This window comes from Lissotriton helveticus, chromosome 5_1, assembly GCF_964261635.1.
Source record: "Lissotriton helveticus chromosome 5_1, aLisHel1.1, whole genome shotgun sequence".
In the NCBI taxonomy this organism is placed as follows: domain Eukaryota; kingdom Metazoa; phylum Chordata; class Amphibia; order Caudata; family Salamandridae; genus Lissotriton; species Lissotriton helveticus.
In genome coordinates, this window is record NC_136065.1 from 1,223,563,189 (window position 1) to 1,223,590,340 (window position 27,152).

At 43.2% G+C, this 27,152-nt stretch overlaps 1 protein-coding gene across 4 annotated transcripts in view; it reads right to left on the reverse strand.

Moving 5' to 3' along the window:
* Positions 1–27,152, reverse strand: part of ATE1 (arginyltransferase 1) — a 489,063-nt gene that overhangs the window by 413,193 nt on the left and 48,718 nt on the right. For 3 of the 4 annotated variants that reach the window (XM_078643941.1, XM_078643939.1, XM_078643940.1), the window contains exons 2-3: positions 22,630–22,693; positions 19,784–19,846 (exon numbers count right to left, since the gene is read on the reverse strand). In XM_078643941.1, the coding sequence (XP_078500067.1) occupies positions 19,784–19,846; positions 22,630–22,693 (127 nt within the window). Of the gene's footprint in view, positions 1–19,783; positions 19,847–22,548; positions 22,694–27,152 lie in introns of all 4 variants that reach the window. The other variant, XM_078643942.1, reaches the window with a different exon arrangement.

Genomic DNA, 27,152 nt, shown 5'->3' on the forward strand with positions numbered 1-27,152 from the left:
CCAGTTAGTCTAAATGTAACTCAATTACATAGTCTGACACTACGCTGAAACTTTGGCATGGATCTTGCCTTGCTGAACCTAGACTAGATACTCCGTTCTAGAGCCATGCCTGCAGGGGATATCCTCACCTCCTGCACGCACTATATAAAAACTAATTTCATTTCAGAGGAATCTGAAATTCTCTATCATACCTCGCCTTCTCCTTTAGACTAAACAGATGCATGTAGAAACATGTTTCCATCTTCTTTCGGATCCTATTTCCTTTCATCCTGTTAAAGGCTCAGTGACTATTAGTGTTACAATCTACCTCTCTGCTATGGAAGGCTAAAGTAAGTGGGGAGTATCTTAGGAGTTGAACAGACAAGTTTCCAAGCGCTTCAGCAAAATAAAATGCATAGACAGAGGCAAGGAGTTCCAGTGATTCATTGGTAGGAAACTGAAAGCTCTCCATCCTGTGATTTCCTAATGCGGCTTACAGCAAGAAGAAAAGCGGTTTAGTAAAGAAAAGAAGAGGTTGGGGACATCTTTTTGAGGTAAGGGGGTTACAGCCCTTAACGGCCCGGTGGATCAAACAGACGGATTTGAACATGGAACGCTTGCCAATCAGGAGACAATGAAGCTAGTGAAGATCGGGAATAACCGAGGGGAAAATGCAAGAATAAGGCAAACAACTGCATTCTGCACCACTTGCCGGCAGCAAATTAGACAGAGGGACGCCCAGACAGAGGACACTGCAGTAGTGCAGGCAGGGCATAATGATCACACGAATCATCATTTTTCTAGCAGATGAAGAAGGATTTTTAGGCATACAAAAGTTTAAGAAGTAGGAAGAAGCAGTGCATTCAATTTGCTTAGAAAAGGAGAGTAAGCGAGGAGTCAAAAATTAGTCCTAGGTTCCTTGCCGTGAGGACTTGGTTTGGGGAGGTGAATGGGGTGTGGCGGTCTGTAACTCCTGGGGCCACCAATAGGAGGATGAGTTAGAGGGAGAGAATTAGAAAATACTGACCTCCATTTTGCTATTATTGAGCTTAACACTCAATTGGACACATCCAACAAAGAATGGCAAATTTGGCTTGGGTTGTGGAAAAAGTGACGTTGATTTATACAATAATCTGAGTAACATAAGCGTAAGGCAAAATCTAAAAGCCATAAGAACAATTAAGTCAGATGAGAGGAGTGATATAGATATTAAATGGCATGAGGCTCAAGAAGGAACCCTGCAGGACACTGCAAGTCACAGGAAGGAGGCAGGCCGGAATGGAGGAAGATGAACTCTTTGTGTACGATTTGTCAGAAAACTGCCATCGAAGCAAACACTTGTTTATATATTCCACAACCAAAATGCTGGTCAATAAAAAACGTCATGAGAGGCCACATCCAAATCTGTGGACAGATCATGTAGATCATGTAGGATCTAGACGGCAAAGTCTCCCTATTCACAATGGTATATATATCACAGTTTCTGGACCATGACTGGAATAGAATCATGACTGGGCCTCTTCCAGAAGATTGCTTACTTCGAAGAAGGAGGAGAGTTGGGAATACATTATTTGTCCAAGGGTTTTAACAGGGAATGGAAGTAAGGCAAAGAGACCAGTAGTTGCTAAGCACTGTAGGAACTACCTGAACTTTTTAGTAGAGGAGTGTCTAGATTACAGAGTTCAGTCAGCAGAGGTGCTGTAAAAACTTCTGCAAGGGCAAAAACAGACTCAATAGGTATATTGGTAAAGGCCAGTAAAGCTGCAGCATTAGGAAGACTCAGAGAGTAGGAAGAGAGGAGGGATATGATAGATCCCAAAGAGAGATCAGGAGTGAAAGCACAAAATTTTGCAATCTTAATTTGAAAACAGAAAGCTAGCTCTGATCAGAGCTTTTAGGAAGGGGGAATATACGACTTTTAAAGGCAAAAGGGTCACACAAATCTTTTAAAATAGCAGAGATTTAACAACAACATTTGTCCACATTGAAAGAGATTGGCCTGCTTCAAAAGGATTTTGCATTTCTTAATGGGCATGGAGTAGTTAGTTTTCAGGATGAGATCAGAATCTACCCTCCAATTACATTTCAAGGCCTTGCAATTACTTTTTGAAATCCTAAACTCATTACGCCAGAGGCTGAGGAAGATTAGCAATGAGGCAGGCAAAGTTTGTGAGGAATAACGGTGTTGCAAGCTGATGTGATGCAGATGCTCAAATTTCTGCATTGAGATTCAAGATCATGGATGAGAGCTACCTGTCATGATTGCCGATGCCGATTCCAAATCCAAGATGGCGGTTCCCTACCGCGCATGTGCGGTGAAGTCAGGCAGGTTGAAAAGCCTGACTTCCTGTAACAACGAGGCTTCGCGTTCTAGTGTTGCCCCGTTCCCTGTTTGCGGACTTCCTGCTTCTCAGGTTCAGCGCGAATCCTGCATCAAGTTGACTTCGAGTTCCCGGATTCCCCACTGAGTTGCCGCCGGGATTTCCCTTTTGTTTTTCTCCAGTTCCCGTCCTCCTGCTTAGTTTAAGCAGTTCCTGTATTTCCCCGTACTCGCCGTGAAGCCGGACTTCACCAGTGAGGGATAGCGTGTGGGTAGGGCTGTCTTTCGTGTGGCTCCGCAGATCGGCCGGATTTTGTCCCGCGGGTCTGCCGGGTCTCGTGGGACGGCTCTATCAGCGATAGACCTCGTTTGGTAGAGGTTCCGCCGCGCGCGGGAGTCCTCTCCTTACATTCTTTGGCCCTTCACTTTAAGTATATTTCCTTTACTTTGACGGTTTCGATAGCCTACAATCCTACTGGCTCTGGAGTCTCATTTCATCACTGGAAACCCCTTGGTTTATGGTAACAGCGCGCTGCGCTGCTTTAATTACTTATTACTGGCATACATGAATTCTGTTTCCCAATTCTGTTTATATCTGTGTTGTAGGAGAGATTTGTTATATTGAAAGAACAACTTCACAACTCAGGCTAATTGTGACTCTTGAAAGCCTTGGTGAGATAGATGTTTCATATGGATAAATACCAGCCACTGTATCTGGAAACTAGTCAATTGTGTTAAACATTCAGTTTTTTCCCTTCAGAGAAAACAAGTCCATTATACATACACTGAGGGACCCTGCCTTGTCATAGAGAACAGTGCATTGTACTAGGTAACTTCCTGAATTTGTTTACATCTGGGCTAACATGTTATCATCTCTTTAGGCTCAGTTAATTGGTCCTTTACTTTTACAGGAAGTTAGAAACTACCTACCTGCCGGTTGAAAGGTGGCTGCATTACGAAGACTGTCTCCCCTTTTTTCCTTGTTTTGTGTCCCTTCTTTCCCCTATTTACCATTGCGCTCTAGAGTTTGATAGAGGCAATTGGTGGTAGTGAAAGGTTGAGGACCTATCAACGTTCCTGACGCTCCTGCAGAACAGTCTTGGTGAGATCTTTACACTACCAATACAGATGGCTGCACACTGCATAGTGCTCAACCCCAACAATACAGAGATTATTTGTTTCTCTTCGTCCACTTTTGAAGCCAATCCTTCTCTCAACGTCCTACTGAATATAGTCACCATTCCACCTCTGCATAGACCCCTAGGATTTTGTTCAACACAAAAACAAAATTTTAGACCATCACAAGGACAACTACTATCTGTCAGCGGCCATATGCTTGAAATCTGTAAAATCCACACCTTCCTCTCCTTCACGAACCTTATTAATCCTGGAGTCATGAGCTATTACGATCTGTAGGCAGACCGGTGCACACAGAGATTTATGTTACTGAACAAACTCCCTCAAAGCGTACGACAAGACGACAACAACATACAGGACTCCTGCAGAGACATGAAAGCTAATCTCTTCCGATCAACTTGCAACTCTTAAGCTAAATGCAACCTAACTCTGCAGTACACGTCTTGTAGGAACATAGAGCGACCCCAGTCTGATATCATCACTCGTTAGCACAAAACAGGGTCAAACCCATATAGTCATCGGGACCTGGGTAGTACGTTATTATGAAGAAAGAGGGGTCCCAGACAGCCAGACACTTATTCATACATTGATGTATTATTTAGAAAGAAGGTTTTTCAACATATAAGTCAGTGGTTACGTTGAATTTATTTCACAATGTAACCCATAGAATCATTAAATGGTTCAAGCAGATAGCGAAAAATTCATATGCAATTCATAAGCATTTGCGTGCCCACATAGAAAGGGGGGTGGGAAGTGAGGTGAGGGATAAAAGTGACAGTAGTGACAAAATTATTTCAATACTCAATTATACATCATTGAATAAAGATTCCTTAACATATACATATACACCGGTCTCCTAAATTTTGGAGCCACGTACAAAGGAGCGTATCACAATCCAAAGTGAAAGAAACAGTATCTCCTATACAGGGTTGTATGATTCATATATAACCAAAGGAGTACATATCATGAAAAAACGTCTACGTTTCGACCCTGAGCGGTAGGTTGGATGGCCCTTACAGGCGGGTCTTCATCAGGACATTGGAAAGGTGGGCAGACCTCCTAGGGTGAAGAGAAAATAGAATAAAAGTACTTAATGGGGTGGTCATTCCCCGAGTACCTCTGCGTGTGTGGTCCGCAGGGCAAAACGTTAAAAATACACTGAACTTAGGAGGACTATCAAAAAAACACACAAGCTATTACCTTCAGCAGGGGAGGTTCGAAACAGTGGCCTCCACCATAGGTCGTTACCACCGCCAAGTATTCTAAACAAAAGAAAGGGGGGGGGCGAGGCATTACAGGAGGATGCAAACAGGACATTTTATGCTTCAAGGGTGGGGGGGGGGGGGGGGGAGGTAAGAGAGGGGGGTTTTCATAATACCTTCAATCCCTTGTATATCGTCACGTGCGATGTCAGAATCGGGTTAGTCCAAATCACTAGAAACAATCAGTATAAAACTCAGTGAGAGACCGGTAGCCTCAGTAGGCATTCACACAAGTTGGTCCATTTGGCATTAAATGAAAAAATCAAGGTGAAGGCGTTAGTTTACCTTGTCTACATGAATTACAGGCGTAGTCTATGTGCAGTCAAATGTGAGGGACTCGTGTTTCCAAAATTAATTCGGCGTTACTAAAAAAAGAGAATGAGAGCGTCGCTTCAGTGTTCATTCACACAGATTGGAAAAAATCAATTTCATAATGAAGGGCTAAGGTTGAAGGGATTCGTTTACCTATTTGGTCAAGATCATGGCGTGGTCTCGAGGCACTAACTCCAAACGACTCGCGTAACCAGGAAGTGGTTGCGAGGGGGCGGGGTTACGTATATAACGTCGAGTGCAGACACAGAAGAAGGACTGTGTCGTTGCTAAGCACTGAAGGACGCTAAATAAAAAATCGGCGATAGCTCGATCGCAGAAAATATACACCCGTACTGATTTCGAGCAGAGAGACTTGGAAAAGAATGAACAAAAAATTAGGAATGAACAAATATTGAACAAATTATTGAAAGGTTGAAAAACTTTAAAAAAGGGGGGGTAAAGACCCCCGACTCACAGGAGGCTTCTAGAGAGAGGAGCGCTCACCCAGTGGTGAACATGAGCTCGTCCCCGACACGGGGCTTCTCACAAATAGTTGTACATTTTTACCTCGGTATGTCTACACCTCAAACAGCGCGTTGCAAAAACAGTCATTTGTACATATCAAACCACTTTAGAAAAGAGCATACGATACTGTTCAAGGGAAAAATGGCAGGGTGAAAAAACATTTGGTCGCTTTCATAGTGTATGCATGTGGAAACAGATACCATATGAATATATATTTACAATTAAATACCTGAATATACACGCTGTGTCTGCCGAAAGCACAGACCGCAAAACTGCATGGGTATTGTACAAATCATGGAAAAACAGTGGGTGATAACATGCCAGATGCGTGCATGTACCTACCACGCAGGGTGGTAAAAATGCATTTGCGATCGAATGAATACAAATACAGATGTGGGGCAATTTTCAAAAGGTATTAACAGGCTAATCATAAGATCGCTAATTGCGCGAAACTGCTATCAGATTCGTTCAGGCCGTTTCGTACTGAATCAAAGGTGTGCATCCATTTTAGTTCTCTCAGGTTTAATATTGGAGCAATATTGCCACCCCTGGTTCCCAATTTCACCTGTTCCAAAATGACCCATCTCAGGCTTTCAGGTACATGATTGTTTTTGAGACAGTGTTCCACAAGGGGAGCCCCTTCCACCGCACATCGTATCCTGCTACAATGTTGTAAGAAGCGCGATTTCATGCGCTGTTGTGTTTGGCCCACGTATATCAAATTGCATGGACAGGTGATGCAATATATTACATCCTCCGTGTTGCAATTCGTGTGTGATTTGAGTTTCACACGGTGGTGCTTGAAGGTGAACTCCTTGGTTTGGATGGTTGATGGGCAGGCCTTGCAATTGCCACACTTGAAATGTCCCAGAATAGGAGGGAGGTTCCAGAGGGACGTGATGGTCGGATTGGGGGTGGTACCCAACAGTGAGCATACCACATGGTCACGCATATTCTTGCCTTTCCTGAAGGAGTGTAGGGGTAGATCTTGGCAGCCCAGATCATTAGTTATCATTGGCCAATGGCTGTTGACCACCTTTTTGATTTCATTACTCTTCGTGGAAAAAGTTGTGACACAAATGAGTTTTTGATCATTGTTATTCGTACGTTCATTTGGTTGGAGTAGCATCTCTCGTGGGTTAAACCATGCTCTCTTGCGAGCCTTTTTTGTGAGTCTTTTGGGGTAGCCCCGTTCAATCAACCGATCCATCAATTTCTGTGACTCCTCCATATAATTTTCTTTCTTACTACAGTTGCGGCGAATTCTGAGAAATTGCCCGAAGGGCAGGTTGTCCCTCAGGCTCCTCGGGTGGTGGCTCGTGTATTGCAGCAAGGAGTTTCGTTCTGTTGGTTTTCGAAACAGATTGGTATGAAGTACACCCTCTTCTGCAATTATTTCCAGGTCGAGAAAATTGACCTTGTGTTTGTCAAATTCGATCGTGAATTGTATGTCGCGTGACCTGTTGTTGAGCCAGCTGAAGAAATGGTTTAAGTCGTCATCATTACCAGACCAAATGAGGAGGATGTCGTCTATATATCTCATCCATAATTTTATTCCTGACCGGAAGGGATTGATATCATTCAAGACAAAGGTGGTTTCAAATGCGGACATGAAAATAATCGCAAGGTCCGGAGCATAGGCTGCCCCCATCGCCACACCCTTGGTCTGTAAGTAGAACGAATTTTGGAAAACAAAGAAGTTGCGCATCATCGCTATCTTCAGTAATAGGACAATGAATCTAGTGGGAACCTGTACAGGAGCTGCCCGTTTATCCAATGCTCGAGCAGCCACAGCAAGTGCTTCGTCCTGCGGGATACTCGTGTACAGGGACACGATATCACACGTGGCAAGTAGTTCCTTACTGTGGTCAAAAAGGCGTCCGTCAACAATGTTAATAGTGTGTGTGGTGTCACGCAGGTAGGTTTCCGTCTGTTCAGCCAGTGGTTTTAAAAAGAAGTCTATGTACCGGCACAGTGGTTCCAATATTGATCCACACCCTGACACTATAGGCCGGCCTGGCGGATTTTGTAGATCTTTGTGGACTTTAGGCAAGGTGTAGATAGTTGGTATCCTAGGGTTGCTTTGATTGAGGTACTGGTACTCTTGTTCTGACAGGAAACCCTCATCTTTCCCTTCCTTGGTGACTCTTTGTATTTCGGCAGCCAAATCCTTTGAAGGATCGCCAGGTAGTTTTTTATAACTAACCCCGTCTGATAGTTGTCTCACGATTTCATCTCTGTAATTGCATACATTCTGGACAATGATGGCCCCGCCCTTGTCTGCTGGTTTGACTATGATGTCCTTATTGTCCCTGATGGATGCTAGAGCCATGCGTTCAGCTTTGCTGATATTAAATTTGATATACCTGGGCTCTTTCAGGATACGATTGACATCCCGGAGAACCAGGCTCTCATAAGCCAAAATAGTGCTGGTCATTGCGTAGGTAGGAGGCACAAAAGTAGATGGTATTCGAAGGCCAGTTGTTGTTCCTGTGGTCATATGCGGTTTGTCCTTAAAAAAGTATCTCAGTCGGATTTTTCTGAAGAAATTATGGAGTTCCCTGATGGTATTGAACTCATCGGGTAGAGAGGTTGGCACGAAAGACAAACCCCGACTTAGTACTTTGACCTCTTCGTTGTTGAGAATCTGTGACGAAATATTTATAACAGGGTTGCTAGGCTGCCTTACCACCTGTAAGTCTTCCGGCGGGTGGATCTCTCTCCATGGTCCTCCTGTTGGAAGTGGACCTGCTTGGTGCCGCGTCCTCTGTCGTTGTTCCAAGTGGGGTCCACCATTTGTTGGCCTCTGCCGGTCCCCCTGGCCCAGTTGTTGCCCCGTCCTCGTGGGGGTCTCCATCCACCCCGTCCTAAAAAAGGTTGGGGGAACGTCCTTGGGAGTCTTGACGATAGTAGTCCTCGTGGACGTTTCGCCAACCGTGGCCGTGGTGGCTACAGGGGTAGACGAAATTATTCGACTTTTTCGGATTCCTCCTATAGTTCAGGTGAGGATTCCGCTCAATCTGATCCGAGTGGCAGCTACGGTTACCAGGATACGTACGGCCCCACCTACCCCCAACCTTTTTTAGGACGGGGTGGATGGAGACCCCCACGAGGACGGGGCAACAACTGGGCCAGGGGGACCGGCAGAGGCCAACAAATGGTGGACCCCATGGAGAGAGATCCACCCGCCGGAAGACTTACAGGTGGTAAGGCAGCCTAGCAACCCTGTTATAAATATTTCGTCACAGATTCTCAACAACGAAGAGGTCAAAGTACTAAGTCGGGGTTTGTCTTTCGTGCCAACCTCTCTACCCGATGAGTTCAATACCATCAGGGAACTCCATAATTTCTTCAGAAAAATCCGACTGAGATACTTTTTTAAGGACAAACCGCATATGACCACAGGAACAACAACTGGCCTTCGAATACCATCTACTTTTGTGCCTCCTACCTACGCAATGACCAGCACTATTTTGGCTTATGAGAGCCTGGTTCTCCGGGATGTCAATCGTATCCTGAAAGAGCCCAGGTATATCAAATTTAATATCAGCAAAGCTGAACGCATGGCTCTAGCATCCATCAGGGACAATAAGGACATCATAGTCAAACCAGCAGACAAGGGCGGGGCCATCATTGTCCAGAATGTATGCAATTACAGAGATGAAATCGTGAGACAACTATCAGACGGGGTTAGTTATAAAAAACTACCTGGCGATCCTTCAAAGGATTTGGCTGCCGAAATACAAAGAGTCACCAAGGAAGGGAAAGATGAGGGTTTCCTGTCAGAACAAGAGTACCAGTACCTCAATCAAAGCAACCCTAGGATACCAACTATCTACACCTTGCCTAAAGTCCACAAAGATCTACAAAATCCGCCAGGCCGGCCTATAGTGTCAGGGTGTGGATCAATATTGGAACCACTGTGCCGGTACATAGACTTCTTTTTAAAACCACTGGCTGAACAGACGGAAACCTACCTGCGTGACACCACACACACTATTAACATTGTTGACGGACGCCTTTTTGACCACAGTAAGGAACTACTTGCCACGTGTGATATCGTGTCCCTGTACACGAGTATCCCGCAGGACGAAGCACTTGCTGTGGCTGCTCGAGCATTGGATAAACGGGCAGCTCCTGTACAGGTTCCCACTAGATTCATTGTCCTATTACTGAAGATAGCGATGATGCGCAACTTCTTTGTTTTCCAAAATTCGTTCTACTTACAGACCAAGGGTGTGGCGATGGGGGCAGCCTATGCTCCGGACCTTGCGATTATTTTCATGTCCGCATTTGAAACCACCTTTGTCTTGAATGATATCAATCCCTTCCGGTCAGGAATAAAATTATGGATGAGATATATAGACGACATCCTCCTCATTTGGTCTGGTAATGATGACGACTTAAACCATTTCTTCAGCTGGCTCAACAACAGGTCACGCGACATACAATTCACGATCGAATTTGACAAACACAAGGTCAATTTTCTCGACCTGGAAATAATTGCAGAAGAGGGTGTACTTCATACCAATCTGTTTCGAAAACCAACAGAACGAAACTCCTTGCTGCAATACACGAGCCACCACCCGAGGAGCCTGAGGGACAACCTGCCCTTCGGGCAATTTCTCAGAATTCGCCGCAACTGTAGTAAGAAAGAAAATTATATGGAGGAGTCACAGAAATTGATGGATCGGTTGATTGAACGGGGCTACCCCAAAAGACTCACAAAAAAGGCTCGCAAGAGAGCATGGTTTAACCCACGAGAGATGCTACTCCAACCAAATGAACGTACGAATAACAATGATCAAAAACTCATTTGTGTCACAACTTTTTCCACGAAGAGTAATGAAATCAAAAAGGTGGTCAACAGCCATTGGCCAATGATAACTAATGATCTGGGCTGCCAAGATCTACCCCTACACTCCTTCAGGAAAGGCAAGAATATACGTGACCATGTGGTATGCTCACTGTTGGGTACCACCCCCAATCCGACCATCACGTCCCTCTGGAACCTCCCTCCTATTCTGGGACATTTCAAGTGTGGCAATTGCAAGGCCTGCCCATCAACCATCCAAACCAAGGAGTTCACCTTCAAGCACCACCGTGTGAAACTCAAATCACACACGAATTGCAACACGGAGGATGTAATATATTGCATCACCTGTCCATGCAATTTGATATACGTGGGCCAAACACAACAGCGCATGAAATCGCGCTTCTTACAACATTGTAGCAGGATACGATGTGCGGTGGAAGGGGCTCCCCTTGTGGAACACTGTCTCAAAAACAATCATGTACCTGAAAGCCTGAGATGGGTCATTTTGGAACAGGTGAAATTGGGACCCAGGGGTGGCAATATTGCTCCAATATTAAACCTGAGAGAACTAAAATGGATGCACACCTTTGATTCAGTACGAAACGGCCTGAACGAATCTGATAGCAGTTTCGCGCAATTAGCGATCTTATGATTAGCCTGTTAATACCTTTTGAAAATTGCCCCACATCTGTATTTGTATTCATTCGATCGCAAATGCATTTTTACCACCCTGCGTGGTAGGTACATGCACGCATCTGGCATGTTATCACCCACTGTTTTTCCATGATTTGTACAATACCCATGCAGTTTTGCGGTCTGTGCTTTCGGCAGACACAGCGTGTATATTCAGGTATTTAATTGTAAATATATATTCATATGGTATCTGTTTCCACATGCATACACTATGAAAGCGACCAAATGTTTTTTCACCCTGCCATTTTTCCCTTGAACAGTATCGTATGCTCTTTTCTAAAGTGGTTTGATATGTACAAATGACTGTTTTTGCAACGCGCTGTTTGAGGTGTAGACATACCGAGGTAAAAATGTACAACTATTTGTGAGAAGCCCCGTGTCGGGGACGAGCTCATGTTCACCACTGGGTGAGCGCTCCTCTCTCTAGAAGCCTCCTGTGAGTCGGGGGTCTTTACCCCCCCTTTTTTAACGTTTTTCAACCTTTCAATAATTTGTTCAATATTTGTTCATTCCTAATTTTTTGTTCATTCTTTTCCAAGTCTCTCTGCTCGAAATCAGTACGGGTGTATATTTTCTGCGATCGAGCTATCGCCGATTTTTTATTTAGCGTCCTTCAGTGCTTAGCAACGACACAGTCCTTCTTCTGTGTCTGCACTCGACGTTATATACGTAACCCCGCCCCCTCGCAACCACTTCCTGGTTACGCGAGTCGTTTGGAGTTAGTGCCTCGAGACCACGCCATGATCTTGACCAAATAGGTAAACGAATCCCTTCAACCTTAGCCCTTCATTATGAAATTGATTTTTTCCAATCTGTGTGAATGAACACTGAAGCGACGCTCTCATTCTCTTTTTTTAGTAACGCCGAATTAATTTTGGAAACACGAGTCCCTCACATTTGACTGCACATAGACTACGCCTGTAATTCATGTAGACAAGGTAAACTAACGCCTTCACCTTGATTTTTTCATTTAATGCCAAATGGACCAACTTGTGTGAATGCCTACTGAGGCTACCGGTCTCTCACTGAGTTTTATACTGATTGTTTCTAGTGATTTGGACTAACCCGATTCTGACATCGCACGTGACGATATACAAGGGATTGAAGGTATTATGAAAACCCCCCTCTCTTACCTCCCCCCCCCCCCCACCCTTGAAGCATAAAATGTCCTGTTTGCATCCTCCTGTAATGCCTCGCCCCCCCCCTTTCTTTTGTTTAGAATACTTGGCGGTGGTAACGACCTATGGTGGAGGCCACTGTTTCGAACCTCCCCTGCTGAAGGTAATAGCTTGTGTGTTTTTTTGATAGTCCTCCTAAGTTCAGTGTATTTTTAACGTTTTGCCCTGCGGACCACACACGCAGAGGTACTCGGGGAATGACCACCCCATTAAGTACTTTTATTCTATTTTCTCTTCACCCTAGGAGGTCTGCCCACCTTTCCAATGTCCTGATGAAGACCCGCCTGTAAGGGCCATCCAACCTACCGCTCAGGGTCGAAACGTAGACGTTTTTTCATGATATGTACTCCTTTGGTTATATATGAATCATACAACCCTGTATAGGAGATACTGTTTCTTTCACTTTGGATTGTGATACGCTCCTTTGTACGTGGCTCCAAAATTTAGGAGACCGGTGTATATGTATATGTTAAGGAATCTTTATTCAATGATGTATAATTGAGTATTGAAATAATTTTGTCACTACTGTCACTTTTATCCCTCACCTCACTTCCCACCCCCCTTTCTATGTGGGCACGCAAATGCTTATGAATTGCATATGAATTTTTCGCTATCTGCTTGAACCATTTAATGATTCTATGGGTTACATTGTGAAATAAATTCAACGTAACCACTGACTTATATGTTGAAAAACCTTCTTTCTAAATAATACATCAATGTATGAATAAGTGTCTGGCTGTCTGGGACCCCTCTGATATCATCACTCAGCTTCTTTACAGCTGGTTAGTGGCTGCCTTGGTGTCATCCAAGTCTACTTTTAATCACACTCCCTGCCCTTGTTGAAGTACTGAAAACAACTTCAGCATGGCAGCTGACTTGGTGCTCCTCAGGATCTACTTCAACACTTACTTCAGTAGCACCCTGAGTACTCTAAAACATCTCATAATGCAAAATATAACACAATGTGTGTATATATGTAAGTATGTGGTAGTTCTTTAGAGCGAACCTAGCCAAAAGGCAGTGGATAGCTGTACATGGTCAAAGGCAAACTTTAAGTCAGCCAGTAATATGAGAGGAAGCAGAGTTGTAGACAGTAAATGCAGTGTGATGTAGTGTTCTTTAAAGAGGGGAGTCTTAAACTCTTTCCTAAATTGGAGCAGCCTTGGGATGATCCAGAGATGTTGTTCCAGATCCTGGGTGCATTGATGGAAAAGGCCTGGTTTCTTTTTTTTCTTGTTTTACACTTTTCAGTCTACAGTTTGGCTGTATCATGACTGAGTGTGCTCAGAACCACCAGGGATGGTGAGCTTTCCTGCAAGATAAGCAAGATTGCTGGTTGTGATCCTCTGAATATGATGCAGCTGGTTTTGAAGATGGTGCGGGTTGGCAAGGGGACCCAATGGAGTTCCATCATGGTGGGGGTGATGTGATCATAATTCTTCAGGTCATGGATGAGATGTGCAGCAACCGACACTTGTGCTGGTGCGGAGTCTGGGAGGCCATGGGGCAGTGCATTACCGCCATCCAGATGAAAGAATACAAGGGCTTGGATAGCAGTTCTGACTTTGTTTCTGGAAGAAACTATTTGACGAAAGAACTGGTACCAGACCGTCTTTGCTTTTTTGGCAATGGGTTCCTTGAGGTGAAGGCTTGTGTCCAATGTGAATACAAGTGATCTGGCAATCGGTGAGAGTTGGGGTTCGAAGTGATCAAGGTTTAGGTCACTGAGCCAGGTTTGCACTGTGTCATGTTTGCTGGCTACTTGTAAAGTGCAAAGGTATCTTGGCAGTGAATAACAAAGGTTTATTGTTACCCAACTAATGTGTGCCCATGTAATCAACTTCAGAGGGGTGATGGGCATAGTGCACCCTTTGAAATTTACACGTGTGACCTTATGGCCAAAAGAGATTCCTGAAGTGGCAACATTAGTCCATTGAGCCACCACACCCAGACCAGCTAGGGTGTGTTCAGGCAAATATATGAAATGATGCTTAGCAAGCTGGATAACTGAAAGTCCTCCACTCCCGTGTCAACTTAATACCTTTTCAACCTCCTGAAAATCCTCAGTTTTTTCACCTCCTTTAATATTCACAAGTATACATACTGCGCCTTCACCTACAGACATCAGCCAGGCTTGTTCATTGTACTATTAGGTCCTATACAAGTGCCTCCTTCTAGAATTTGAACAGAACTCCATGAGCCGTGTCTGCCCCTCTAATTTGCACAGGCCATCTCCTTCTACATCCAGAGAGCTGACAAAGCTTAGAACCACCCTAAGCCCTCTGCCACCACCCATAAACTGTAGGTAATTTACTGGCACCTGGAACATTTCCTACTCATTCTGAAAGAAGTTATCTGCCACTTCTTTAAACATCGTTAAAATAACCCTCAAACACAACTTCCGTCAACATGAAGTCACATCTTTCCCACTTCCACATGGTAGACACCACGTCCGCCGATTACATTAATCACTTTTCTCTGATGAGTGAAGTTCACTCTCACTGATGTAATGGAACTTGTATCACCACATTTATCACTTCTATAAAGTAGTTTATTTTATTACCACGCCACTATGGTGCTAGGCACTGTAAAATGCGGCAAATTTACAAAGTCTGTTTAACAAGTGCAGTGGTTAAATAAATACTAATGCATAAGACTTATGATAGGGAACTAGCCCCTTCCTGCAAATTCCACTGTGAGCTGTCTCCAATCCAGCTACATCTTGTTAGAGATGTAACTTCCAGAACTGGACACAACACTCAAAACTACATCTCCAACAACGAAGAGCATGTAAAGTCTCTTGGCAATGGTTTAATAAGTCCTGCTTAATGAAACGAGTTCATCTGCAACTTTTGCCTTGAAGGCAGCAACAGCAGTTGAGAGCCTAATGTTGAGGCATTTCATACCGAGTGAGCCTATATGGAAAACAACTGAATGCTCAGCCACCTCAGATACTAAGACACAATCTAGAAACTACTAATACTGACTTCTCTTTACTTTGTAGATTGCTACTAGGAGATCATTTTGTGATCTGGAGGTAAGGTTCGAAGTGTTCTGATGTTTAAGGAATTTGAAAGCAAAGCATGCTACCATAACGGAGATGCAGTTGAGAACTGGGAGCCAGGGTAGTGCTCTGTGAGCCACGGACTCATGTTCAATCTAATAATATACATACTACTTACCAAAGTCAGCACCTCACTGTGTCACAGTAATTCTTAAGCCTTTTCTGAAATAATGTCTAGAATCAATAATTCTAAATTTGCCTACAAAAATTATAAACAGCATTGAAATAGTGGGCCAATTAGTTTTCTAACAAAAGTTTCTCAATGTATTAATTGCTGCGAGATTTGTATATAACAAGTAACCTCTCCTGTGGTGCCACCTGGCATTCAGTAAACAAACAAAACATACAGTTGTTCATGTGGAGTCATTCGTTTTTATACACATGCGGTGAGATTTTAGGCAAAAACCACAATTTGGTTGTCAATGATATATGCACTCATTTGCCAGACCACCACCTTGATATGAATTAGCAACTTATTTATGTGTATTGTGAAGAAAGACATCAGGTGAATGAACTTTAGTTCTCAGAAGGAAGTTTTAAATGTAGCTCTGGCATTAAGCAAACATGTTTGTTTTCTTCAAAAGACGATGATTTGACAATTAAAATTAATTTATGCATTTCTCGATTTTTGGTGGGCGCGGCGTCTTGGATGTACAGTGTACTTGGTGAGGGGGACTGTGTGCTGCTGTGAGTGTTACCTGATTTATGTGAGTAGTTGTACTTCTCTGATCCTCTGCTTTTTGACATTGCTCAAACTCATCAAAAGTAATGAAGCGGATGTTGATTTATTCTACTTGGTGCACAATCTCTAGGCATACGTGGAGTGTCAGATGTATTTAGACATTTCGGTCACATGTTGATTTCAGCGAAGACAATGCATGGTGTACAATCATGACCACATTATCCCATGTTTACGCCATCTGTTTTACTCCTAGGACTTATAAGTGACCTAGCTGGTATACCCACCTTTATATTTCAGGGTGGGATTTTTGACACATGCGTAGTTGCATGTGATTCATCTCTCATATCGTAATATTTTTGTGGGATTCTTAAGCACCTTACCTAAACTTTTACTCTAAGCTTCCTCTATAATCACACCCTGCAGGAAAGAAACTGCTGATTGCACTACTAGAAATTCTAATATTTGACCAGTGGAGATTTGTACCAGGTATTATCACCCCCTCACTTAAAAACAGGGCAGGGATGCTCCAACTAATGCAGGCTTTGTCCTGGCAAAGGCTCAACCAAATTATTAAAGAGGGATCAAAATGCCATCTTAATTACTTTTGGACGGAGTGAACTAGATGACCGAAGTTACACAACCAAAGAAATACATCAGAAATGCAGGGCCTGATTTTCCATCAGTTCAAATATGCTGCCTTGGATTCTCAGATAATAATTCTTCAAGATGTTCCACCTCTCAATTTCATACAATTCTATTAATTTGTTCACCAAGAGGTTTGGTTTTCAGAACTCCAATTTCCATTTTTCCCTATGCTTCCTCTTTTGTGAAGGTCCTTTCTGAGAGCTGCAAGGCAAGCAGGAGTTGTAGGGTCCAACCGTGAGGGTTCAGCCTTTTCCTCCCGATTTCCCGGGGCCCGACCATCTAAGGGTCCTGAGCAAATGGGTCAAGTAACCCTTCAGCACTTGACTCTCAGTGGTAGCGCAGGCCGAGCAGTTCAAGAATTCCATAGGGAGCTGGTTGGTAGGAGGCGAACACAGGCTCACTACTCAAAATACGTTCAAGAGCATCAATAAGTGATTGTCGAGTCAAATACTTTCTTTATGACAAAAGTAGTATTTATAAACGAACATAAAGTAAATATGACATGCATAAACAATGCACACAGACCTTAAGGTCAGGGCTCTAGTGTTCAATAGGCAGGTCCCAGATACCCACTTCCCTTTCTCTAGCTGTAGTGGTTATTCCCCATTCACTAAAGGTGACATTCAGGTTAGGCCCCCACTAGTAGTCAGTCTCTCCGGAGTCCCATTCCAACTCTCAGCAACGTCTAAAGTGTCCAAGCGCCTGAAGCACTATGTAGCAGAACAAGTTACCTCAAGGGCCTTCCAGATCTGCAATCAGCCTTACCTGCTCCGGCAAGGTTAACGGGACCAGCGTCTCAGCAGGGAGCGGCAGCAGCTACAGGTGGCAAGTAGCACTCATCGCTTTGCAGGGACAGTGCCTGGGCGTTCACAGCACTTCCTTCGGTGACAATTAAGTTCCTCTGAACCGTCCGATAGGTGAAGGGTAGGTTGCTTTGGTTCCGGGCCTCAGTCGGGGTTCAGATCTCACAGGTCACAAAGGAGGCCTCTCCTCGTGGCAACGTCTTGAACTAGGCAATGGTCCCTGTTATTTACGGTGGCCTCACCTGGCATACAGGGTCACTGTCCTTAATCCACGCATGGCCAATGGCCTGGTCAGCATGGCAGTAATATTCATGGCATCCCCACCTGGTAAACTGGTCCGCAGGCTTCCTTCCGCACCGGCTATAGCTCAATCAGCATGTTGACCACCTATCTTCATACCAGTTCCCTCTGGCACAGAGGTTGCAAACTAAAACCTACACACGGGCGACAATCCGATCGGTTGGGCAGCAGTCTCCTCAAACTCAGAAATCTTCCAGAGCTTCTCCACGCACAGCCCGACTGGCTGCTTGACAGTTGACAAACTTGGGAGCCTAGAGCTCCCCTTCTTATAAACCATTCTAGACACCAAATGTGATATGGGGTCTGAGTCTTTGAAGTTTTTGTTTAGGGTCTGCTTTCTTTTGTAGTGACCACTCCTTTGACCTGACCTTCTCCAGAAAGCAGTATGTCACAGCAGAAGCAAATCCAAAACACAGGCCATGGGAGTGACTATACATTCAGACCTGGATATCAGCCACAGTGATATGTGCATGAAAAGGTTACCGCAGGGCCCCACCCTACTCTTTATGATCCTCTTATCAGCCACATCTCCTACCTGCGTTGTGTTCAGACCCCTTACCAGTGACCTCTCCCTGAACTAAAGAGCAACCTTTGAAGTGTACGGAGCTGTCTCGCTCTTCTTCCTGTTGTGTGTGTGTGTGTGTGTGTCCCACTCAGCTCACAAGTATACAGCAATCCACAAATCTGCATGAGGGCGTTCCTCTATCTCCTCATGCTCGTCCAGTCAGCCCTGGGTCTCCGAAAACAGAATCTAGAACATTTTATGTATTGTACCATTCACAGGGACACTCAGCACATCCATACAACACACCTGCACTGCACAGCAACATATACTAACTTGATGTAGACCAAGAGTGGGTTAAACACACAGCAGTAGACCTTTACATGAGTGAGCCTGTAGGCCTCACTTCAATGACATAAATAAAAAGCCTTCTACTTAACTGCTGACAAAGGCGGTAGCCTTTCGCTACTATGAGGGCATCGCTTAGGGCACCCCGCCTGGTCCAACAAGACAGCAATCCTTGAGACAGCACTTTGTCTCGGTGCACACGCATGATTAGTTTTAGCACATAAATCACCACCAGGGATCCAAGCATCATTGCAGCTGGGGCATTTAGGGCAGTGTTAAACGTTTGTCACCATGAGAGGGACTTTTCATCCTAACACACACCATAAACTTTTTTTTTGTGTCCGGCTGCATACATTTGCTCTCCAAAATCCAATAGTTTAGCAGTGATTCTCTGCATTCCCTACTCAGCTCACTCAGGAAAGATTTAAACTGATCGGTAACCTTACCAAACTTTAGTTGCGAGAGGAAAACTCTTACCTTAATAAATGAGATTCTATACACATCGGTGCTTCTAAAGTAGCACTATGGATGCAAAAGTGTTTCCATGGAGTATTTTTCGCAAAGGAATGTCACCCATATTTCATTCTGCTTTTTTTTCAGGACCTCAACACCCTCTTCATGATAACTTCACATTTGCTTTATCACTACTTCCAATGTATTCAAACAAGGAGTATCTGGGAAGTTAGGTTATGTGTATTTGTAAACCGCACGATCATCCGCAAGGTTAGCCTGGGCCTGAGCAGCTGTGTGCCTAGCCCTGCCTATGGTAGGTTGGCCAGATGTTTGATTGCCTGGGGTTTCCTTCCTCTGAGCATATATGGCTTTCCTTTATCACTTTTGTATCTGACTTTTGCTGGTGTCACTTCTACTTATTGACAGACAACAGTTTTACTCATACCACTTCTGCCACAAAATTTGAGCACCGGAGCACATCTATTCGCCTTTATAATTGTTAGAGTAAACATGATAATTTAAGGTCTACATCAGAGAAGAAGAAAAGTTCAAAGTTCAAGATTTTTCTCATATATACATGTATAACCCATTCTGCTTGAGCATAAGCACACACACAGAACACAAGGAATGCAAACTCCATTATCAACACAACACTTAAAGCACAAGGCGCTGAAGTTAAATGGTACAAAATCGGCAACAGTGCAAGCTTCATATGCAGCCGAGATACAAGGACAACACACCCATGCACACAAAGCACCCCTTACCTTATAGTGTACTGCGGACAACATGTTCGGTTCATCAGCGGTTTGTACACATACTTTCCACTCCTGCAATGGTAATAAAGAGTGCCATGGTATCAATCACAAACACAAGTCAATAACATTTGCATAGTATTTGTGCCAAGTGTTTCTCTTTTGTGAATAAAGTGACTATGTTCCATTGGTGTGAATAAATTAGAAACTTAAACAGCTAAGCAATCTCAAGAGTATCATGTTCAATACTAAGTATAGCTCAGTTCATTTTTATGCCCAAAATAGTGTATGCCTTCTAAACAGGCTAGTCACAGGACTGAGACGCCTTATGTACACGTGGGCACAACCAGGGGGTTAGGAAGTTCTTCGAGCATTACACATTTACACGCCTACCCCAGTCTATGACATTGGGGAGGTGAAAATGGAGTGCCTTCGAGAGGTCTCAAACTTGCAAGTCAGATCTTTAAAAAGCAGCAGGACTTGCTCAGTACATTTTTCCTTCAGAAGCAAATAAAAGCAGAACTCTACCATTTGTTTTTTTGATAACAATTACTCCGGCTCCAAAAGACATGTCATTTTTTGATGTGTGCTCCATACGGAATGTATATACATAATATAAGAAAAATGGACATTACATCCTGCAGAACAAGTACACACTGTACATTTCTGGAATCAGAAGGAGATTTCCATGTTTAAATAGACTGAGGTCACAAGCCTAGGACTGGTCCATAGACATACACCATGTACCAGAAAAGTGGAATCTAAATTTCTTGTAAAAACCTCAAATACACAACTTTATTTGTCAAAATGCCTAGAAGCCACAATCTAAGGTTTTCTTTAATATACGGTTATGTAACAGAGTCAAAATTGCACCTCTGCTACTACTCAACTAAATTGGCAACATAAACAGATATGATAGTAGCATCCACCCTATGATTATTTTCAAGGTACATGAATCTCATGGGAGCAATTCTGTTGATACTGGTGAGATATTTATCCTACCTTCATACGACGATACAGTGACGGAGTTCATATTAAATAGTATTGGATATGTGTTAGGATCCAGGATATAGTTGAAGCAGTCTCAGTATAAACCCAAAGGAATTTACTTTATTCAGAGGGGACACAAGGCAGGGTTAAAAAAAATACTTGATGAGAATCTAGGTCTCAATCATCCTCTGGTTGTTTGTGTGCCAACATGTATCGGCCCGGTTTTGGACCTTCGTCAGGCAAACTGGATGCCTACTATCTATGCTACCAATTGGTACGTGCAATAAGGTAAGAGTAAGTCTTACCTATAGACTACTTGTCCGTTTAATAATATCCACCATAACATCAAGGGATTAATGACTCAATGGTCTCAGGGGGACTCCTGTAGTGAAAAATTCTTCAAAGGATTTTGCAAGCAACACCCTGAAGCGCCTCTAGATAGGCACAGTCATTGGACTTCCTGTAGTCATTGTTATACAATTCGTCTGCTACACCCTCTCCAGTAGAGAACTCGTTTCTGTGCGACTGGCAAGCATTTATTCATGATGTACGGGCTTTACTCGGATTGTCTACTTTAAAAATGTGCAAAATGCTAATAAAATAAAAAAAGATTTAAACAAAAAGGATTTTGCAAGCAACAGCATATGCACAGTCTCCGGCGAGACCTAAAGATGTGGCACGTCGGAAGAAACAAAATTCTGGGTTACCCTTGCCCAGAATAAGACTCAGCAAAGGTCTCTGTAGTACACACAGCCAAACTATAGAATTACACGCCAAATTCACTCAAAGTGACAATACACAGCCCACTAGAACTGTGTACATTCCAAAACGCAAATCATGACAACAGAGAGCTTCAACGGCAGATCTGTTGAGATCTTACCTGAGTTTGTGCTGATCCACTCCATCCTAGAATTTTCTGCAAGACTAGGGTCACATAGCTTTTCCGTCCCTTTAAACTGTCTGTAATCATAGCCACAGAGAGGACCATCCAGCATTACAACTGATTTGGTTTACAGTTAGACAAGTCTGAAGACAGGTACCAGACGTTGCCACTTTGCGGATCAGATGCTACGGCTTACAAAGCATTTGCTACAGTCTTATCAGAAGCCAACTACCTATCAATTTCATTCAGCTTTACTGATGCTCCAATCCATCTTTGCAAATGTGCCACACCCCACATTCCTGCTAAAGGGTCATGCTTGGCATGCATAATTAGAAACCACTATTAAATAACCAGGCCAGATTGCAAGAAGGTGCTTATTACCATTGTGGAGTGTGGAGTGTGGGAAGTGGCCATAAGTCACAAAAGGCAAGGTTTTGCCTGGGTCAGGATGTAATTCCAATGAAATAAATCAAATGGCAATAAAAAAAATATAATTCTTTGCAGACCTGCATACATGATTTATACCATTCTGGGTGTCTTTTGGTTATTTTTTTTGCACAGCTGTTTAGCTTTTGTTAAGGTTAAAAATAAAAGAACTTGCCAAAAACATAAGGGGCACAAGGAAGGTAAATCCTTACAGTGGGTTAAAATCATACTGACTGGGCCTTTTATTAGCACAGTAATTTTCAACTCTAAAGTCACTGTAATATGCAAAATATTAGGCTGTAATGAATATGTTATTAGCTTACTTACGCTGTAGTAATAACTTGGAATTTGACCATTGAATTGTACTGGTAAATAAATAAATGTACATTTATCACTACAATTTTCTGAATGCAATTATTTATAGGTCCACTTTTATTAAAATTGGTATGGAAAAAATATATTTAAAGGATTTCATAACCTATGAATAATATGTGCTATTTTTCCAAACACTGCATGAGTAGACAGGCTTTCTTTCTCCAACAGCCGCATTCCTCCTTACCGTCGCCAGCCACGGTCTACGAGATCCTGGTAATCCTGAACAGTCAATGAATGGGCCCACATACCTAGGAGGCAAAAGAGAGGAGTGAGCATCCCTTCAAGGAACATTCCAGAAACCATTGAAACAGACTATTAGATTAGTGAGCTAATTTTTGTTGATCCCTTTCAAAGATCTCACAGAAGAAATCAGGGCAAAATTACAGTCAATCTGTTGCTATAATAATAACTCTAGACCATTTACAGGCGATATGTTTTCCTTCAAGAAGCATGTTGCTGTAAATTGGCGCTTTAAAGTCTAAACATGCCAGTCTAAGACTGTATTCATATTATGCCCAAGCCTATCTAGACCATGGTCTACCACATGTTTTCTATCACAAAGTGACGGAGGGACTGCTTGAAATAATCTCAGCAACTGTCCACCATTTATACCCACAGTGCCACTCGAGACAGTGACTAAATGTGGGCAAATCCATTTTCGCTCTTGGCCCGCTTCAATAAGAACCGTCTAGCCTGAACTCCCAGGATAGGTGCCATTGAGGTAGGAACACAAGCAACCTCAGACCAGTCTCAGTCTACCTAGACATCATCAGTGAGGCATATATTATCTCACTGTACCACAGGACTCAAGGACCACGTCTGGAGATACCAGTCACACTTAAGGTGTCAAATATAACAATAACAAAGTGAAGCAAGGAATTCTTAGATTAGTCTCAGCCACTGGCACTCTCTGGAGACGCATTTTAGTCCTTTGTCCCCCACTGACTTGCCATACATGAGACAGGTGGGGTCAGGTTTGTGCCCCAGACTAACTGCGACACATGGCTTAAGCCATACGCCACCAGTCAGGTCTAACTAGGCCAATATCGGTCAGGGGTTTGCTTGCGTTCCCGCAGAGAGATGACCTCGCTTTGAAGTTCAAGCTGGAATGTTCCGATTTGAGAAGGCTGATTTGTGTAGGCTGGATCCTGTTTGATGGGGAAAAAAATGACCGTCTGTGATAATTAAAAATTCCACCCATCAGTTTTTGCACTGCCTGTAACAAAGAGCAAGTACTTGCCACTACATCGCTCTTACTAAACAAGCTGCGATTTCTTTCACATGCAAAATGAAGAAAGAACAGTGTTCCTTGATCCAGAAGTTGCAAACTTCATGGTTTAAAAGGTAGTTCAGAAAAAGAGGGTGAAGCAGATAAGAGCAAAGGAACCGTCGGCAGTTATGCAAATATTCGGATTTCTGCTCGAGTTCAATGCACCGTAATCCTGACATAACACTGGATCTTAAATGTACATAGAGGTGCTGTCGGCGATGAAAACTTAACCTTCAATGAACTGAAGCAATTTTGTGTTCAACGAGTTGTAGTGTTCCATGTTTTTTTGCCTTCAGCAGAACTATCAGGGCAGCACTTATTATTGAAAAGTACAACATTAAAACATTTATTTTTAAAACATCTCTGGAATCTATAACTTTCTGCAAAATATTTCAAGACTAGACTTAGAATAGTAAATATGCCTTCTGGTCCAATTCAGGGGAAATTTACACTTTTCCCAAACATTCTCGCACTGCAGTTGAAACAAAAAATGTCCTTTAAAATGTCTACGAAACCCTCTGCAGCCCAGCAGAAAGAAATCACAGAAGTCTGAGCTTATTTGCATGTAGTATACAAAAAAGTGATGGGTGGAATTGTAATTACTCTGGCTGCATCTCAGCCACTGGTAATTACTTGGGCTGCATCGCAGTACATTGTTATTTTGTACACCATGCCACCTCAGTTTGTACACAGCTATATGCAAATTAGTCTTGATCCTGCTCCAGTTGGAACAGTCCAGCTCAAACAGTCAAGCCAGGTCCTCTGTGAACCGGAACACAAGCAACTCAGGACAGATTTTGCCCCAGTAAGGATGGACTGGGTTACGGCCCGAGCGATTGCCAGTGGCTAAGATTAATACAAGCATTCCACCGATCACCTTGTTGTTGTTGCAGATGGCGCTCCAAGAGCGATGGGTATGCCCAGATGTGGATCCCATGCTCACTGTACCACTGGAGCCAAGCTATAACTGCCTGATGAATCCTACTCAGAGAGAAACCAGTCCTAGGTTGCTTGTATTCCAGCTCAGGGAGGACCCGGCCTGGCAGTTCGGGCTGGACTGTTCCCATTGGAGCAGGGTGCAGACCTATTTGCATATAGCTGGGTCCAAACTGAGGTAGGATGGTGGATGAAAAACTATGGGCTGGTATGCGGCCCAACCGATTGCCAGTGGCTGAGATTAATTCAAGCATTCCATCCATCATCTTGTTTTTGCAGTGCTTGTCTGCTTTGTCACCTCATGAAAAGTATGGCAAAGCAAACCTACGGGACCTACACCAACCACCACAGCACTATCGACATTCTGGGAAGTTGTTTGGTCAAGAAACACTGGGAATTCACCAAGGTGAAATGCCTGGAGATCCCCTTTAATATTCTGTATGGATTTGTCTATTGGCATTACTCACTGAAATAAAGTTTTCTAACTTGAAAGGCTGAGGTGAATTGAGCATCATGATCTACTTAAACACTAGAAGGTGTACTACACCAATACATTTCATCCTAAATAGAAAACACATACTTAATGAAACTTTTAAATATGTTTGCTGCCTTATTTATTAAGACTTCATTTTCTTTAATGGAGGGTAAACTCTCCCATTTGTATATGGCGGGTCAGGAAACCGTCACCTCCATTCTTATGGAACTCGACTGTCTCGCCTTGTCAGCCAGCACCATCTTCTAAACCAGCTGCATCTTTTACAAAGCCATCACAACAAGCACCCCAACTAATTTTGCAGGCAAGCTCACCTTCTTTGGTGGTACTTGGCGCACCTGACGAAGGCCACTATCATGGTAACTATTAGGTGTTTAAAAAGAAAAAAGCAAGGCAGCAGGCCTTTCAGACTGATTCGGAGGTTCACAAAAAAGAAGCATACATAAGTGGGGATATCACATTTACTCACAATATTAATCATTTGTTGGCAATAACATACTACTGTTAGGAATACTGGTGAGTTCTGAGTTGACTGTCGCCTGCAAAAAAGCTGATCCTCTGGTGGTATCTGATACATCATGTTTGACAGGAAAAGGTTTTCTCTCGTAATTTTCTAATAGAGGTTACAGAAGGGGCGCTAGAAGCTACGAAGAGAATACATTTTCTGTAAATCAACAAATATCCTCCTCAGCCAGCAAGAGAAAAAGGTTTGCCATACTGAGTAAAATGTACTTACAACAGCATTGGTTCATTCCACATTCTTTTGCTGCTGCTTCGCCATACAGCTGTAATGAATACTAACATTTAATTTCCATGGCATATGCGAGACATGACTGAACGCCATTTCCAGGGCAAACAAGCTGTTGAGTTTAAAGCCTGTCCTACTGAGTAGGCTGAAGTACAAAAAATGAGGGGCTTCTTTCTGTCATACAAATTATGATAGGTGATCTAGAAAACTAAAATGATGACAATTCCTATAAATTCTTAAATGTCTTCCACATCCATGTCAGATAATACGTCTGTATTATGAGTGAAACGTAATCCAAAACCAGTAGCAATCTGTTAGTTGCCTCTCCATTGATGTACAGTAGCTTCACCATAGAGTTCCAATAAACAACTAGAAAGCTAACATTGTTTATTCAAGATAAAAGTGAGACACTTTTGACCACCATTTTGTTGGAGTTGTTGAAATTAAAGTCGATCCTGGGAGCAGGTTGAATTACATTTTCAAATAGTAACATTCTGGCAGATATGGTTAGTGTGACTCACTGAAGGAGTTGGTGTTTTGACATTTATTTTGTCTTTTAACTTTTTCATAATTCCTAGTCAGTAGTTGCATCTCCCTGCATGTGTGTACAAGCATCAAAATATGTTTGTTTGCGAAAAAATCACGAAATTATTAAACAGATTTAAACCAATATATATATATTCTTGGTCTGTTGAAAACGTCTTCTTTAGACCTTATAAAATGCTAAATTGAAGAATACAGAATACGGGTGAAGGGAGGCCGGTTTCAGCCTCCACTCACTCCCTCCCTCCATTTATACTTCTCATTCGTGGTAACCTTTATTGACCCTCCGCGACAGCCATCAGTGATGCACTGCTTACAAGCAAGCTGCGCAGCTGTTTTGCTGACTTTTCCGAAAACTCTTTCCATGTTGCTGCTCAGACTGCACACCTGGGCAAAGAAAGCTCCCCCTGCCTCTCCCCCCCATCAGCAGAGTGGCAGTGCTCCGAGCACAAAACGGTGTCCAGTGCCTCTGACTGCAGCACCAGGGCTCAGAGACGAAAGTGTCTAGAGCCGATTCGTCTCTGGGGTACATGCTGCTGCAGACAGCAGGTGAGGGAAAAGCCATGCTGCACTGGTAAGCAGAAAATAATGAGCTAATTGAGGTAAAAGACTGACTGCCTGGTGGCTGTTGTGTTAGGTGGGAAAGCTAACAAAGCATTATTGAAAATTACATTAAATAAAAACCCATCTGAACCACCCACTGTACCATAATCATGC